This window comes from Ornithorhynchus anatinus, chromosome 8 (genome assembly GCF_004115215.2).
Source record: "Ornithorhynchus anatinus isolate Pmale09 chromosome 8, mOrnAna1.pri.v4, whole genome shotgun sequence".
Lineage (NCBI taxonomy): Eukaryota > Metazoa > Chordata > Mammalia > Monotremata > Ornithorhynchidae > Ornithorhynchus > Ornithorhynchus anatinus.
In genome coordinates, this window is record NC_041735.1 from 21,675,617 (window position 1) to 21,691,996 (window position 16,380).

The window sequence follows — 16,380 nt, forward strand, 5'->3', positions numbered from 1 at the left end:
TTGGGCCCCAACCGTTTTAGATTATGACCTGCTCGAGGACCGAGTCCCTGCTCTGCCCTGTGATTGTGTCTTGCATCACCCTGGATGGATGTAAGTTCTTGAGGACCCACCACTCAGCTTTTGTTTTCTGGTAACTGCTTACATATCTCTTTTGGGGCAAAGGCAAAAATCCATCCGGGCAAAGGAAGAGGTAAAATAGCTATTTATTTAGAGAATGTGTATTTGTGTGTGTTAAAAGGCTCATTGTTATGGCAACCAAAGTTCTCAACTGATGCAATTACAGTCCCCAGTGATGTGATGTGATTAAAAATTGACATTGCAGCAATGAAGAGCAAATGTATTGTGTTGGTATGGCAACAGGAAGAGTTAAATTCTGCATCAATTTGAAACCAACAACCGATCGAAACAAGTCGCTCAGATCCCCAGGAATAGTTGTTCCCCGGCCAGAGGGACTCTCTCCGGGAGACAAAGTTTCGTTGTCCTCCCCCTGTCGACTTGCCCCAGGGGAACATCCATCGGGCTCCACCACCTGTTGGCTGCGTGACCTTGGACAAGTCACTTCACTTCTCTGGCCAGTTACCCCATCTGAAAAACGGGGATTGAGACTGTGAGCTCCACACGGGACAGGGACTGTGTCCAACCTGATTTTGCTTGTGTCCAGCATGTAGTACAGTGCCTGGCACATAGTAAGCACTTAACCAATACCACAAGTGTTGTTATTATTGTTATTAGCCAGTAAGGAGAAAGGAATTCTAGGGCAGAGGTGAAGAGGGAGACTCCTTGGCCCTCAGCCTGGGTTGGTCTGTTGCCAGAGAGGGAGGCCATCTGGGTGACCTCAGGGAGAGGTCATCGGATGAGCCTGGAGTGAAAAAGCACTTAAGCTTCTCACCCAGAAGGGAGAGGAAATGACCTATCTGGAGAGGGAGGTTTGGGCCAGTGGCTCTAGCCACTGTGTGTGTCGTGGCTATGACGGTCAATTTCTGGTCTGGATTCAGGACAGCCACTCCCCCCCGCCCCCGCCCCATCCCTACTCTCTCTCCCTCTCGGACAGGGGTGATTCCCGCTGGCCGCGACTGCTGACCCGTGCTGAGATGCACTTGGGTTCTGGGCTGGCTTAGAGCTTGGTGGGTTTGAGGATTTTCATCCTACTTTGATCATCAATCCTAGTAGAAAGCAGCAAGGGAGGAAGTGGGGATTTTCATCGTTTCCTTCTTAGACCGAGAAACTCGCATGGGACAGGGACTGTGTCCAGCCTGATTTATGGGTATCTACTCCGGTGCTTAGAACAGTGCTTGACACAAGTACTTAAGTACTATATAATAATTATTTTCATTGACCTCTGGGATCAATGGGGAGGTTGACTTCGTATCCTGATCCTCTCCTCCCTTCCCCCTCCCCGAAAACCCATTTAGTACTCATTTAGCAGACCTGCGGGACATGGCCCGCCCTGGCAGCGCCCGCACCCCTGCCCCTCCGTGAGCAGCCGTGATCCTCGGAGGCCCAGAACACCTTGCTCCCCTTCCCGCTGGGTCTGCCTCCTTCCTACCCTCCCTGAGAAAGGGCTGGGCAAATGGGCAGCAGTACCCTTAGCCCCACTAACCCAGAAGGCACTACAACTGTAGAGGTGCCCTTATGTCTCTCACTCCTTTGGCATGGCAATCTACTCATCTCTTCTCCTCTCCTCCTTTCCATCTTCCCCCTCTCCTCCTCCCCTTTCCCTGCCTTCCCACTCCTCTCCCCTCCCTCCTCCTCCTCTCCCCCTCCCCACACCCCTCCTCCTCTTCACCTCCCCACCTTCCCCTTCCTCCCTCCTCCTCCTCCCCCCCTCCCCCATCCTCCTCCTCTCCCCCTTCCCACTTCTCTCCTCCTCATCTTCCCACCCTCCTCCACTCCCTTTCTCCTTTTCCCACTTCCTCCTCTTCCCCTCCTCTTCCCACCCCCTCCTTTCCCCCTCCCACTTCTCTCCACATCCTTGTCTTCCCACCCTCCTCCTCTTCCCCTCCCACTTTCTCCCTCCTCCTCTCCCCCTCTCCTTTCTCCTCTCCCCATCCTAACCTTCCCCCCTCCTCCTTTCCCTCTCCCCACCTCCCCCTCCTCCCCGCACCATCTTTCCTCCTTCCTCCCCCCTCCTCCTCTCCACTTTCTCCCTCCTCCTCTCGGCTTCTCCACCTTCCCCTCATCCTCTGTCCCTCTCCGCCTTTCCCCCCCCTTCTTCCTCTCCCCCTCCTCTTTCTCCTCTCCCCATCCTCACTTTCCCCCCTTTCCCCCACCCCTCCACCTTCTTCCTCCTCCTCTCCCCCTCCCCACCTCCCTCCCCCCTCCTCCCCATCTTTCCCCTCCTCCTTTTTTCCCCTTCTTCTCCCCCTCCCCATCCTCTCCCCCCTCCTCTCCCCCTCCCCATCTTTCCCCTCCTCCTCCTTTTTCCCCTTCTTCCTCTCCCCCTCCCCTTTCTCCTCTCCCCCTCCCCACCTCCCTTCCTCCTCCTCCTCTCCCCCTCCTCTCCCCCCTCCCCGCCCCTTCATGCCCCCATCCGGGGTGGGGGGGGGGACGGGTTTGGGGGTGGGGGGCTGCAGCTGTCCCTCCCCTTGCAACCCCCCCCGGCCCAGCCCGGGGGTCGGGGGGATGGGGGAGGGATGGGGGGCGTCCATCAAAGATGCTCCAGCAGCTCGCCCATTCCAGCTCTGCAGGGGAGGCGACCCCGCCCCCTCCCCCCCACCCCCCCCCCGTGCGCGCAGGCGCGCGCCGAGCCCGGGACCCCCGCAGGCGAGGGGCGGGCGCGCGCGCGGGCGCGGGGGCGCGCGCTCACCGACCCCAGCCTCCTTATTGTAGGTAAGGAATCGGATAAGAAAGTCATTTATAAAACCTCTTTAAAAATCATCAAAAGGCCAAGCGGAGGAGGCCCGGCCGGGGGCTTCTCCCCCCACCCCCTCCCTCCCTGCTGCAGCCGAAACCCAACCGGCTCCGGCATTATTATCATTATTATTATGTCTTAACATTTCTTTTTTTTCTTTTTCTTTTTTTGCAATGGAGGGGACGGGAGAAGATGCTTGGGAAAACGAAGGATGGGAGGGGGTCTGGCAGGGATCGAGCTGGTGGTGGGTGGGGAGGCTGGGGAGGGGGATTTTTCCCTCCCCTGTGCTAAAAGGGGAGTGGGTTTTCTCTCTCTCTAAAAAAAAAAAATCGACAATCAATTAAGAGTTTTTAATTAAACAATGCAAGAAAGCGGGAGCGGGGGGAGGGAGAGGGACCGATTTTTCATCTCCCGGGAAAAGGGGCGGTTGTGCAAACTTTCTCTTTGGTGCCTTTTCGGGGAAGGGGGAGGAAAAGAAGGGATTTCTGCCGGGGGAAAGGAATAAAAAGAATTCCGCCATTTTGATGTTTTAAAAAAGAAGTCAAGGCTTTTTGTTTTTTGGGTTTTTTCTCCCTTCCCCTCGAACGGCTGGCTGGCCGAGGCCTGGTCCCTCCGCCAAGGGAGTCGGGGAGGCGTCGCTGTCCGCAGGGCCCGGGCCTGAAAACGCCTTTTTGAAATGCAGCAGGAGGGAGTCGGGTTAGGGACCAGGAAGAACTTCCCGGCCGAGGTCCCAATTCAGGTAAGAGGCAAGCGAGGGAGGCGCCGAAACAGAGGGAGAAAGCAAAAGGAGGAGGAGAATAGCAATTAAATGCGGCCAGGATAATGATGATGATAATGATGGTATTTAAGCGCTTACTAGGGGCCGAACACTATTCTAAGCGCTGGATCGTAATGATGGCATTTAAACACTTGGGGGCCGAGCACTGTCCTAAGCGCTGCATCATAATGATATTTAAGCACTTACTAGGGGCCGAGCACAGTTCTAAGGGCCGGATCATAATCATGATATTTTAGCACTTAATAGGGGCCGAGGACTGTTCTGAGCGCTGGATCATAATGATGGTATTTAAGCACTTACTAGGGGCCGAGCACTGTTCTAAGCACTGGATCATAATAATGGTATTTGTTAAAAGCTTACTATGTGCCGAACACTGTTGAAAGCACTGGGGGAGATGCAGGGTAATCAAGTTGTCCCACATGGGGCTCACAGTCTTAATTCCCATCTTACAGGTGAGGGAACTGAGGCACAGTGAAGTGACTTGCCCAGAGTCACACCGCTGATAAGTGGCGGAGCCGGGATTAGAACCCACGACCTCCGACTCCCAAGCCCCGACTCTTGCCACTAAGCTGCGCTGCTTCTGATGTGGGATATTTTCCTGTAGGGAGAGGGGGATGGACAGGGTGAGGATTTGGAGACCCGTCCATTCCATAATCATAATGATGGTGCTTGTTAAGCGTTTACCTTGTGCCAAGCACTGGGGTAGATACAAGCTAATCAGGTTGGATGCAGTCCCTGTCCCACGTGGTGCTCACACTCTTAATCCCCATTTTACAGATGAGGTAACTGTGGTACAGAGACGTGAAGTGACTTGTCCAAGGCCACACAGCAGACATGTGGTGGAGTGGGGATTAGAACCCATGACCTTCTGACTCCCAGGCCCGGGCTCTATCCACTGTACCACGCTGCTTCTCTAATGTTTTGGGGTGAAGGTTGACGAGGGGTATTAGGGAGCAGGGTCGTTTGCCGGGGGGTGGTAAGGAGGTTCCACTAGAGGAGAGCGTTGCGATTCTGGTTCTTGGAGGGTGAGGAGGAGAGGGCGAGGCAGGGGTTGTCTCCCCAGTAGCTTCCCAGGGAAATTTCCCCGAGCGCCACTTCTTGCTGCTTTTCCCCTGTCGTTCTGGCCAGCTTCATACCGACCTGCAAGGAGGGCAGAGAACCTGGGCACCCTGGGGCTCTGCCGTCCGCCTCCAACAGGGCAATCCGAACCCAGAGCGTTAAGCTCTTCCAAAACAGTTGGCGCTCCAGAACTCCAGAAAAAAAGCAAGTAAGCCTGAGACTTCTCCCCGTTTCTGGCTTGTCCTGGACAAGTGGGTTTCAGATGGGAAAACTTTGGCTAGTTAGCAGCTGTGGCCGAACTCTGTTATATTGTGTTGGACTCTTCCAAGCGCTTAATACAATGCTAAGCGCTCAATAAATATGATTAATTGGGGCCACAGACATCTCCTCCCGCCCCGCAGGGTTGCCTAAGATTTTATCATAAAGGGGAGAAGTTCTAGATAGAAAATACAAACCCACATTTCTCTTCCACCCTCTTTCTGCTGGGCTGAAGAGCAAAACTAGAGTTTGTTCTTCCAAGGAAGGACAAATGAGCTTTCTTTGTGGAGGGGAGAGAGAGGGGCCCTCTAAAGCAGTCGAAAGTCCATGGTCCCTTGGGCATACGTTCTTTGAAGTGGGCACCTATGGACTTCATGGCGGACCATCTCTCCTTAAGTCAGGCCCCTGCTCTGTGGGCCTCTTCTCCGGGCTGGACCTGGAGCCTTCCAGCCCCCTCCCCTTCCTCCCTTCGCCAACTGCCTGTTCCCATGGAGGCTCAAGTTGGACCCCCGTGGCAAGAGTTGGCTACCAGAGTTTGCACTCTATTGCCCTTGGGCATGTCTCCTCCAAGAGGCCTTCCCTGACTAAGCCCTCCTTTCCTTTTCTCCCACCCCCCTCTGCGTCACCCCGTTTTGCTCCCTTTATTCATCCCAGCCCCACAGCACTTATATCTATATCTGTAAATTAGTCATTTATCATAATAATAACGATGGCATTTAAGTGCTTGCTCTTCTAAGCGCTGGGGAGGATACAGGGTGATCAGGTTGTCCCATGTGGGGGTTCACAGTCTTGATCCCCATTTTACAGATGAGGTAACTGAGGCATAGAGAAGTTAAGTGACTTGCCCAAAGTCACACAGCTGACAAGCGGCTTAACTGGGATGTCTTTCTCCCCCTCTAGACTGCAAGCTTGTTTTGGGCAGGGAATGTGTCTATTGTTATGTTGTACTCTCCTTAGCGCTTAGTACAGTACTCTGCCCGCAATAAGTGGGCAATAAATGATTGAATGAATGAATGTGATTCCCGGCTGGAGCGGGTAGAGGGAGAGTTCCCTACCCTCACCCCTTGGCAATCTGTGAGATTTTTGGCTCTTCCTCCCCTCCATCCCCTATCACACCCCCAGTCCACCCTGATACCTTGTAGTCTTTGACCCTAGCCAGTGAACTGGGGTGTGAAGATCTCTCTCCCAGGGCAGGTTTGGGGGCTGGCGCTTGATTTTCCTATTCAGTTTCTGGGCAGGGAATGTGTTATATTGTTATATTGAACTGTCCCAAGTGCTTAGAACAGTGCTCTGCCCACAGTAAGCTCCCAATAAATACAATCGACTGACTGGTGGTACAGTGCTTTGCACTCGGTAAATGCTCAGTAAATATAGTTGAGTGAATGAATGGTCATTGAAGCCAGTGGGTTTTGTTTTTCTTTTAATTTATGGTATTTAAGTGCTTTCTATATGCCAGGCACTGTAATAGGTGCTGGAGTTGATAGTAATTATAGAATTTAAATGCTTACTATATGTTAGGCACTGTACTAAGAGCTCGGGTGGATACAAGCAAGTCGCGTTGGATGCGGTCCCTTGTCTCATGTGGGGCTCACTGTCTCAATCCCCAATTTATAGATGAGGTAACTGCGGCACAGAGAAGTGAAGTGACTTGGCCAAGGTCACACAGCAGACAAGGGGCGGAGCCGGGATTAGATCCCATGACCTCCTGACTCCCAGGCCCGTGCTCTATCCACCACGCCATGCTGCTTCTAGATCCAAACTAATCCGGTTGGACATAGTCCACGTTCCACGTGGGGCTCATAGTCTTAATCCCCATTTTACAGATGAGGTAACTGAGGCACAGAGAAATAAAGTGGTTTCCCATGCCACTGTTCTACAGAGGAATCGGGTCCATTGGCGAACCCTCAGGCCCCTTGTGAGCCATATCACTGTAGCTCACTAAAGCTTGAACAGAGGTGGAGGATGTGTCTGTTATTAAAATGTGCTCTCCCGGTGGCTTCCTACAGTGCTCTGCCCACGGTAGGCGCTCAGTAAATAGGATTGATTGCTTCCACCCACCTTTATCCAGCACCTGCCGCTCCATACCACTGCCTGCTGGGAGTAAGCGGGAATGTGATATTAAAAAAAAAGTGATATTAAAAAAAACTCTTGTTGCATTCAATTTAATGGGAAAACAAATGGGCACAAGTAGGGTAATACACGGTGCTCGAGAGAGCCTAGAGATAAAGCATGAAGTCATGTACATATCTTTAAATTATATACTATAAATTACTTGTTCATACTGTCTCCCGCTCTAGACTCTAAGGTCAATAGTGGCAGGGAATATATCCGCTACTTCTGTTGTACGCATAGAGAAGCAGCGTGGCTCAGTGGAAAGAGCCCGGGCTTGGGAGTCAGAGGTCATGGGTTCAAATCCCGGCTCCGCCGCTTGTCAGCTGTGCGACTGCGGGCAAGTCACTTGAGGAAATTTGAGAAGCAGCATGGACTCGTGGAAAGAGCACGGGCCTGGGACTCAGAGAACCTTGCTTTAGAACTGTTGCCGGCTGTGGGATCTTGGGTGAGTCACTTAATTTATCTGTGCCTCAGTTTCCTCAACTGTAAAACGGGGATTAAATCGTACTTCCTCCTAGACTGTGAGCCCTATGTGGGACAGGGACTGAGTCTGAAGTGATTATATTGTATCTATTCCAGTGCTTAGTACAGTGCTTTGCACATAGTAAATGGTCAATAAATACCATTATTATTATTATTATTACCTTGAGACAGACTGACTGTAAGAAGTACAAGAGAGTATAAGAGACCAAAGCTGGTTACCTCTGTCATGTTCTTCTTACAGCCAGTCCATTTCAGCTGGGGATGTTAAATTAAGCGCTTAGTACAGTGCTTTTCACAAAGCAAGCGCTCAATAAATATGATTAGTAATATTAATTTTTTAGTAATAGTAATATTACCTCCTCCCTTTAAAGCCCAACTAGTGCCTCCTGCCGGATGGGACTGGGCACTGCAATTTGTCTTCTATGGAGAAATCAGACGGATGCAACGTGTGACAGAACTGTCCCGTTCCTAAAGAGGTAAAAGCAACAGAGTCACCCGTTCCGGATCACCAGGGTTGAGTCCCTGAACGCAATCGGTTCCCTTCCTCGTTTGGTGGCCGGGCAGGGGACCTTGCCGGGTTCTCAGTGAATTGTATTTGCTGAGCACTTACTGTGTATAGAGCGTTGTACTGAGTGCAGTGCAACAGAGTTGGCAGGCACATTTCCTGCCCACAGTGTTTTTAAAGTCTAGAGGGGGTGCCTGTTTCCAGCTTACAGTCTAGAAGGGGGTGTATGTTCCTGTCTTAGACATCTGAGTAGAGCTTACTGTCTAGAGGGGGTGTCCTTTCCGGCTCAGATGTCTGAGGAGAGTTTACAGCCTAGAGGGGATGTCTGTTTCTGGCTTAGTCGTCTAAGGAAAGTTTGCAGTCTAGAAAGGGGTGTCTGTTCCCGTCTTAGACGTCTGAAGAGAGCTTAGAGTCTTGAGGGGGTGTCTGTACCTGGGCATCCGCTGCAGATATGTATCCGCTGCCCACCCCCATCCCGCCCCCGAGCCTGTCGCCTGGCCAGACGGGTCACCTGCAGCTCTCTGAGGAGCCTTGTCACCCGGGGCGGTAGAACAGGGGTTGGGAAGGCCCTGGGATTAGCTCTAGCATTCCCCAAGACGTTAGGGAAAGGAAGCTCCCAGGAGCAGCCCTGGATCCCAGGCAGAGGCGTGACGCAGAGTTGCTCAGACTGAAGACTCCGCAGGCTCCCCATCCCTCTGAGCGTTGTTGCTCAGGCCCCGGCCTGTGGCGGCGGGGGAGAGGGAGAGGAGGTCTGGGAGGCAGAAGGGCCCCAGGCCAGCGAGGTTGGCCAACGGGGGTGGGTGTGACTGGGAAGTCCGGGAGGGACCCGTGGCTTCAGCGCGCACACAACTGACCCTCGCTGGGCTGTTCCGTTGGTCGTCGGCCTGTTGCGGTTTGCCCTCCTGCCTCAATATTGCCAATATTCTCTAAGCTTCTGCTCGACTGGCGTCACTCTTCTCTTGATTGCAGTGCACCGGGCAGGCCCATCCGCTGCAGTGGTCTCCCCGTCTTCGGCCGGGGTGCCGGCTTACCCGACCCTCGCCGTCCACACCGTCACCGCCATCGTCGCCTTTGTTTTCCGCACCACCGCTACCAGCTCGTCGCCATTGTCTTCACCACCACCGTCACCCTCTTCACCATTTTCTTCACCACCTCATCACCATAGTCTTCTCCTCCACCTCATCGTCATTGTCTCCTCCACCACCACCACCGCCATCTTCGCCATTGTCTTCACCACCACCGGTGCTGTCTTCACCATCATCTTCTCCGCCGCCACCTTCGCCGTCGTCTTCCACCACCACCACCACCGTCTTCACCATTGTCTCCTCTTCCACCTCATCATCGTCTTCTCCATCGCCACCGCCTCCGCTATCGCTGTCGTAGAGCGACTGTGCCCTCAGCCTTGCCCTCTTGCAGCTACCAAGGTGGAGGCGGCGTGGCCTGGAGGAAAAGACAGGGGGTGGTAGGACCCGGGAAACATAGGTTCTAGCCCCGTTGCTGGCCGTGCCCTGGGCAGATCACTTCCTCTCTCTGGGCCTCAGTTTTTCATCTCAGAAATGGGAATGATTAATGATACCTGCCTCTCCTTCCCCCTTAGGGTTACTGTGAGGGTACCATGAGAAAAATGATGCCATAGCCCTTTGGAAAAATAAAAATGCTGTATGAATTCAAGGTATTATTATTAGCATTATTATTATTAGGACACAGTACTGTCATAACGTAACACAGCTGTGGTTCTAGGCCAGGAAGCAAATGGACAGGTACGGCAGACAGAGACAAGACCGAGGCAGATGTAGGATGGACCCTAGAGGAATGACTCTTTCCCGTCGGATAGGAGTGATGTGACATGAGTCGGAGTCGTGAGGCAGGAGACAGTGCGGGTGGTGGGAGGGACGTCTACACAGTAGAGGGGTGGCCTTGGGCGGTTGAAGGAGCAGGGAGAGGGGCTTGGCGGCTCAATAAAGGAATAGGACGTGGGGGTCGAATCCTGTGTGGGGCTTTGGGGCAGTAAGAAAACTAGTGAGGGTACGTATGGGTGTATGAGGCCAGGGAGCAGGGGATCTGTAGCTTCCATTGGATTGGGAGTGTCCCCAGGCCTTGGTGGCCAAACTGAGGGGCGAAGATGATCAGAGCCCTGGAACTGTTTTAGAGGATCGTGGGTCGGGGGGTGTGGGGGGATGATGAGGGTGGGAGGAGTGGACCCAATGAACATGGAGGTCCCTTCTGCTCTCAGGACAGGACAGTGTGTGCCCGGGACCCAGTCGGCCGGAGCGGGCCAAGGAAAGCAGGCAACGAGGAGGGGGCGAGGGGGACTGGGCCTCCCCGTTCTGCTCGGCCCAGTCCCGGGGGCCGGGGGACTCTATATCACGGGCCCACTGGCGCAGGTTGGCTCACCGGGTTGCGGCAGACACGCAGCGGGAAGACTACGGGAAGGGTTGCGGGGGGCCGGGTGGGGGGTGCGGGGCCGGCTTGGCGCTTAGCCGGGGAGCAGAAGAGGAAGCCAGAGAGCCGGCAAATCCTCCTGGAGGCAGTCAGCCCGTGGCTTATACAGAGTTGACGGAGGCCGGGGCTTGTAAGGGGCCAAAGCGGCTGGTCAGGCACATGGAGGAGTTGAAGCTGGGGAGCGGCTTGCTCTGGACTGGCTCTCAAGATACCCCCAGCCTGAGGATTCTCAGTTTCTATTTGATTTTCTCCAAGGCTCCCGGGCCCCCCTAGATGTCCCCTTCAGGCTCTCCTCCCCCCCCGCCTGGCGTCCCGGCTGTTCCCACCTCTGCCGCCCCACCCCCGGCCTCCCCCGCCCCACGTCTGCCGCCTCGCTCGGCCCCACCACCGGCCTGCCCGCCCCTCGCCCGGCCCCCGCCAACCTTTCCCGGTGCTGACGGGCAGGAGTGGCTGTGTGCAGGTTGCCCTCGGGGACCGGGTCCGGGCATGGACGGGAGAGTGGAGCTGGAGGTGCTGAGGACTCCCCAGGGGCCCGGGGAGGTCAGCGTCCACCTGGTGGCCAGTGATAATGCCGTGCCGACCCCCCACCTGCCGGCCACCGCCTTCATCATTCCAGGTGCCCGCCCTGCCCGCCACGTCCCGCCACGTCCGGTGCCGCGAACGCGCCTGTCGCATCCTGCCTGCCGAGCCCGGTGCCACGGTCCCGCCTGCTACGTCTGGTGCCGCGGCCCTGCCTGACGCGTCCCGCCTGTCGTGTTCTGTGCCACGTTCTGCCTGCCATGTCTTACCTGCCGCCTGCCTGCCCTGTCCCGTGCCACGGCCCTGCCTGCCATGTCCCGATCCGCGGCCCTGCCTGCCACGTCCCGCCTGCTTTGGGCCTGAAAAGGGGTGGGAGAGCTGGGTCGCTGACCTCAGGAATGGCTGAGGGGCGGGGTCGTCGGTGCCCGTCGGTCCCCCTGCCCCCCGGGACCATGAGGGGCGAGGACTGCTGGGGTCGGGGTGGGACCTAGAGAGAGGTACTGCTGGACCACCGGCCCTTATTGCTTCTACTCCTGCCCCCTCCTCTCCTGCAAAGGCTGCTGACCCTCAGCTTTCCCGGCCCCTAACCTGTTGGCCCCAACCTTCTTTGGCCCCATCCCTGCCATCCCGGGCCCACCCTGTTGGCTCCATCCTTCCCCAGCCCCACTTTGGCCTCTTTTCCACCCACCCCCGCCTTTGGCTCTGCTGAGCCCAACTGCCGCCCCCTCCCACTCTGCCGGGACAGGCAGAGAGATTGAATCCAAGGGTTGTGGGGGGCGGGGGCAGTTGCAGGGCAAGCGAAGGGGCCTAGTTGGCTCAAGGCAGCTCCACCTCCCTCCCCTGGTCGGTCCTGGGTCTGAGGCATCCTGATGGGGGGGATTCCCAGGCTTGAAGTTCCAGGCAGCTCTAGCGGCTGTCCCAATCTACCCGGCCGAGAAGCCCACCTCCCCTGTTGGGCACCGCTGCAGTTGGGGCCCGAGTAGGAGAAGGCCGGGCCTCCCCTCAGGCCGAGGGCCTGTGGCTCGGCCGGGCTCCGGGGGCCGTGGGGAGACCGGGAGGCCCTGGCCCCTGGGCCAGCTCAGCACGAGCCTCCTCTTCCCCCCGACCTCTGTCTGTCTGTCCATCCTGCCCTCAGCGAACCCGACCACCATCACCCTCCCCACTGGCCCCGTCGAGATCCAGCGGTTTCCCCGCGAGCCCCTGAGGGGCCCGGGGCCGGAGAGGCCAGAGCGGCTCCCTGGGAGCGAGCCCGTCACGGCCACCGTGATCCCCCAGGTTGGAGGGGTGCAGGCCTGCAGCACGGTCCGTGTGCTGGAGTGGAAGGACGGGCTGGCCACTCTGCCAGGAAGCAGCCTGCGGGTGAGTGCGGGGGCCGGGGAAGACCCGCAAGGAAGAGGGATCGGGGACGCAGGGACCGGGAGGGACTCCTTGAGGTCGGGGAACGTCTCTTCCGACTATTCTGTTGAACGTTCCTAAGCGCTTAGTACAGCGCTCTGCACGTGGTAAGCATTCAGTAAATCCCATTGATTGATGGAGGGCTGGGGGGAGATGGAGAGTGGGGTGGACTCGGGGAGAGGGAGAGTGGAAGGACTAGGGGAGGTAGCGACGGGGCAACAGATGGGGGAGATGGAGAGGAGGAGGGGGTGGGCTGGGAGAGAGGGGTTGCGGGCCGGTAGGGATGGAAGCAGCCCGGGAGCGGTTACTAGAGGCAGCGGGCCGAGCCCTGATGGTAGCTCCGTGAAGCTGGAGTCATCTGCCTATCTGGGGACTTGCCCGTTGCCCACCCTGCCAATCCCATTGTGAGAGCCCTTCTCCCTTCCTTCTTCCCACCCTGCATCCATCCAGGCTCCCGTCCTACCCCCCCCCTCTTCCCCCCGAGCCTTTCCCTGTTCCCTGCCTACCCCTCACCCCCTGCTATGGCCTATCCCGCTCCCCCCAGTCTTTCCCCACTCCCTTCACTCATTCAATTCACTCAATCATCTCTATTGAGCATTTACTGTGTGCAAAGCACTGTGTTAAGCACTTAATGTTGAGCTGCATTCCCCCTCCCTGCTTTCCCCACTCCCTGCATCTCCCCTGCCGGCGTCTTCCTGGAATGTCACCGTTGATTGTTGTACTTTCCCAAGCTCTCAGTACAGTGTTCTGCACAGAGTAAGCTCTCAAGAAATATGATTGAATGAATGAAGGAAGCCCCGCCTCATTTCCTCTCCCCCTCTCTGTCTCCCCGCCATCTCCCCCAGCTCCCTGCCTCCCCCGACCCCAGGGGTCAGGCCTCAGCCCGCTCTGCTCCTTTCCCTCCCTGCAGCTCCGGATCAACGAGTTCGGGACCCTGAAAGTGGTCAGCGGGGACAGACTCGCGGGCCCAGAGCCCGTGACGGAGGCGCCTCCAGCCAAGGATGGGGTCCCCGCCGGCCCCACCGAGCACGGTAGCCCCTCTCTTCCTCCGACTTCTCCCTTCCACCCCCCGCAGCTCGCCATTTCCAGGGACACCAAGGGGTCTTCCTCTGCCAGCCTTAGCCTGGAGGCAGGGGATGAACTGGAGGGTGGAAATTCAGCCTATGGGGCCAGGTCCTGGAGGTCCTCTGTGGTGGACCTGGACACCTGGAAGAGCTTTCTCACCCCCCTTTCCCAATTCCTCCATATCCAGCCTCTTGTATCCGCCTTAAGCCATCCCAACGTCCCCTTTCTCCGGCTTGGGCCAGCAACGTCCCCAGGGGACGATCCTCTGTGGAATGGAGAGCTGAGTCCCCGGAGGGAAGGACTCAATCCATCAATCGTTGGTATTTATTGAGCGCTTACTGTGTGCAGAGCACTGTACTAAGCTCTTGGGAGAGCCCAGTACAACAGAGTTGGTAGCCGCGATCGTACCCTCAAGGAGCTTACAGTCTAGCAGCTTGCTCTCAACAGTCCCGGATCCTAGCGTTTTCCAGATGCCCATCCCCTGCGGAGAGATTCTGGGGCGTTGGTGGGAGGACGAGGGGCGGCTGGGAGGAGTTTGGGAGGGATGGGATTGGGGGATAGTGCCGAGAGGCTGTGGTGAGGGAGAGACAGCAGAATTGTTTGGTGGACAGAGATGGGAATGAGTGTCTAGTCTGGAGTCCCCCGCTCATGCTCTGACCCCGATCTCTCTTCCGTCTCCCTTTCCAGCAGCCCCCGCACCACCTCCGGGGGCAGAGGAGGATGAAGAGGAGGAGGAGGAGGAGGAGGAAGAGGAGGAAGGCTCGTGCCGCTGCAACACCTGCGGAAGGAGGCACGTGGCCGGGGGTACCCGGGGTGGGCGAGGCTTTTGCAGTGAAATCTGTCACCGGCAGTTCACAGAGAGGTGAGGAAGGGCGGCGTTGGTGTGCGTCTGTCTGTCTGGGTGATGGTCCCTTCTCCCTTTTGGAAGCTGGTTGGATCACTCGTGGGCTTCCAGGAGCGGGGAGATTCCAGGAGTGGGAAATGACAAGGGTGGAGCTACCAGAGATGGGGTTTATGGGGCGAGGCTTACAGAAGTGGGGGTTCCCAGGGGCAGGAGTTTCGAGAGACAGGGTTTAAGGAGAAGGGCGTCCAGGGGTTTCCCAGGGGCCGGATTTCCCCCGAGCCAATTCCGGCCCTTGGTTTACGATGCTTCGGAAGTTTTGTATTGTAACTCGGTGTTGTCGGAATGGCACTTATTCCCCTCTGGTATAAGTGTGCTTTAGGCTGTGTATGTCTCTGCCGATGTTGATCAGAGAGAAACGAGTGCTGGCTCTCTAAAGATTGTGTCCGTGGCCACTGGGTCAGGAGGGTGACTCCAGATTACCCGAGTGCTTTGGCTAGTGACACCACCTGGACTCACAGAAACTCAGGTCCTCGGGTCCCCCGGCCCCTGCCCCGTGTCCTGTGACCTGCCTCCCCGCCCCCCAACCCAGGTCTGTCATCGTGGAGAACTCTGCGGGCAGCACCAACGCCGTCGAGATCCTGAAACCGGTGAAGAAGAGAAAGAGGAAGGAGTGCCCGAGTCCATCGGAGGGGGAGTCTGAGTTGGAGCAGATGGTAGGAGCGGGCTGGAGAAGGGGCTGGCACAGGGACGGTCACGATGAGCAGGGTGTTGGTGGGGGGGAAGGGGGCAGGTGAGGCTGAAAGGGGTACAGGGAGACCCTCCCTACCCCACCCTCCAACCCTGATTCCTTAGAGGCCGTGGAAATGCGACTAACCTCCTGTGTGCATATGTGTGTGAGTGTGTGTGTATATGTAATAATAATAATAATGTTGGTGTTTGTTAAGCGCTTACTATGTGCCGAGCACTGTTCTAAGCGCTGGGGTAGACACAGGGGAATCAGGTTGTCCCATGTGGGGCTCACAATCTTAATCCCCATTTTACAGATGAGGTAACTGAGGCACCGAGAAGTTAAGTGACTTGCCCAAAGTCACACAGCTGACAAGTGGCCGAGCCGGGATTCGAACCCGTGACCTCTGACTCCAAAGCCCGTGCTCTTTCCACTGAGCCATGCTGCTTCTCTATGTACCACTGTGGGCATGTGGTACCCTTGTGTGGAAGTGGGTCTAGGTCTGTGCAGATGTGGGGGGGGGGGGTTGTGCACATGCAGGTGTTGCGTGGGTCTTCGTGTCAGAGTGTGTGAGAGTTTGTGTGAGGAGATCAATCAGAAGTGTTTAGTGAATGCCAACTGTGTGCAGAGCACTGTTCCAAGCACTTGGAATGGTACGCTAGAATGTATCGGCATGATGCCTTGTCCCCAAGGAGCTTACAATTTAGCGGGGGAGACAGACACATAAAAATGACAGCGAGGAGAGGAAAGAGGATGGGAAGATAGATTTGGGACCGTGTCTGGGTGTGGATGGTGACAAATACAGGAGGCCAATAGGTGGTTGTGTTCTATGGTTCTATTTATTTTGATAGTATAGATGCCTGTCTACTTGTTTTGTTGTCTGTCGTCCCCCCTCCCCCCGCCTCCTTCTAGACTGTGAGCCTGTTGTCGGGCAGGGATTGTCTCTATCTGTTGCCGAATTGTACTTTCCAAGCGCTTAGTACAGTGCTCTGCACACAGTAAGCGCTCAAAAAATACGATTGAATGAATGAATGAAAGCAGGAGGGTTGTGATGGGGAGGATTTGAAGGGGGAAGAGGTCGGAGGTGAGAAAGATAGGAACAAGCAGGGAGTAGGTTAGCGGGAGTGGGATTAAGACTGTGAGCCCTATGTGGGACAACCTGATAACCTTTTATTTACGCCAGTGCTTAGAACAGTGCTTGGCACATAGTAAGTGCTTAACGAATACCATCATTATTATTAGAAGCAGCATGGCCTGGTGGCAAGAGCGAGATCTGGGGAGTCTGAGGGCGTGACTTCTAATCCCAGCTCTGCCATTGGCTGTGTGACCTTGGGCAAGTCAC

General features: G+C 56.1%; 1 protein-coding gene across 2 annotated transcripts in view; it reads left to right on the forward strand.

Annotated features, from left to right (window-relative positions):
- Positions 1–3,278: 3,278 nt before the first annotated feature.
- The window catches only part of L3MBTL1 (L3MBTL histone methyl-lysine binding protein 1), a 35,109-nt gene continuing 22,007 nt past the window's right edge, over positions 3,279–16,380 (forward strand). For both annotated transcript variants that reach the window (XM_029071089.2, XM_029071093.2), the window contains exons 1-7: positions 3,279–3,590; positions 7,913–8,017; positions 10,949–11,104; positions 12,143–12,366; positions 13,313–13,433; positions 14,155–14,329; positions 14,901–15,024. In XM_029071089.2, coding sequence (XP_028926922.1) covers positions 10,975–11,104; positions 12,143–12,366; positions 13,313–13,433; positions 14,155–14,329; positions 14,901–15,024 — 774 coding nt within the window. In that variant the 5' untranslated portion in view covers positions 3,279–3,590; positions 7,913–8,017; positions 10,949–10,974. The remainder of the gene's footprint in view (positions 3,591–7,912; positions 8,018–10,948; positions 11,105–12,142; positions 12,367–13,312; positions 13,434–14,154; positions 14,330–14,900; positions 15,025–16,380) is intronic.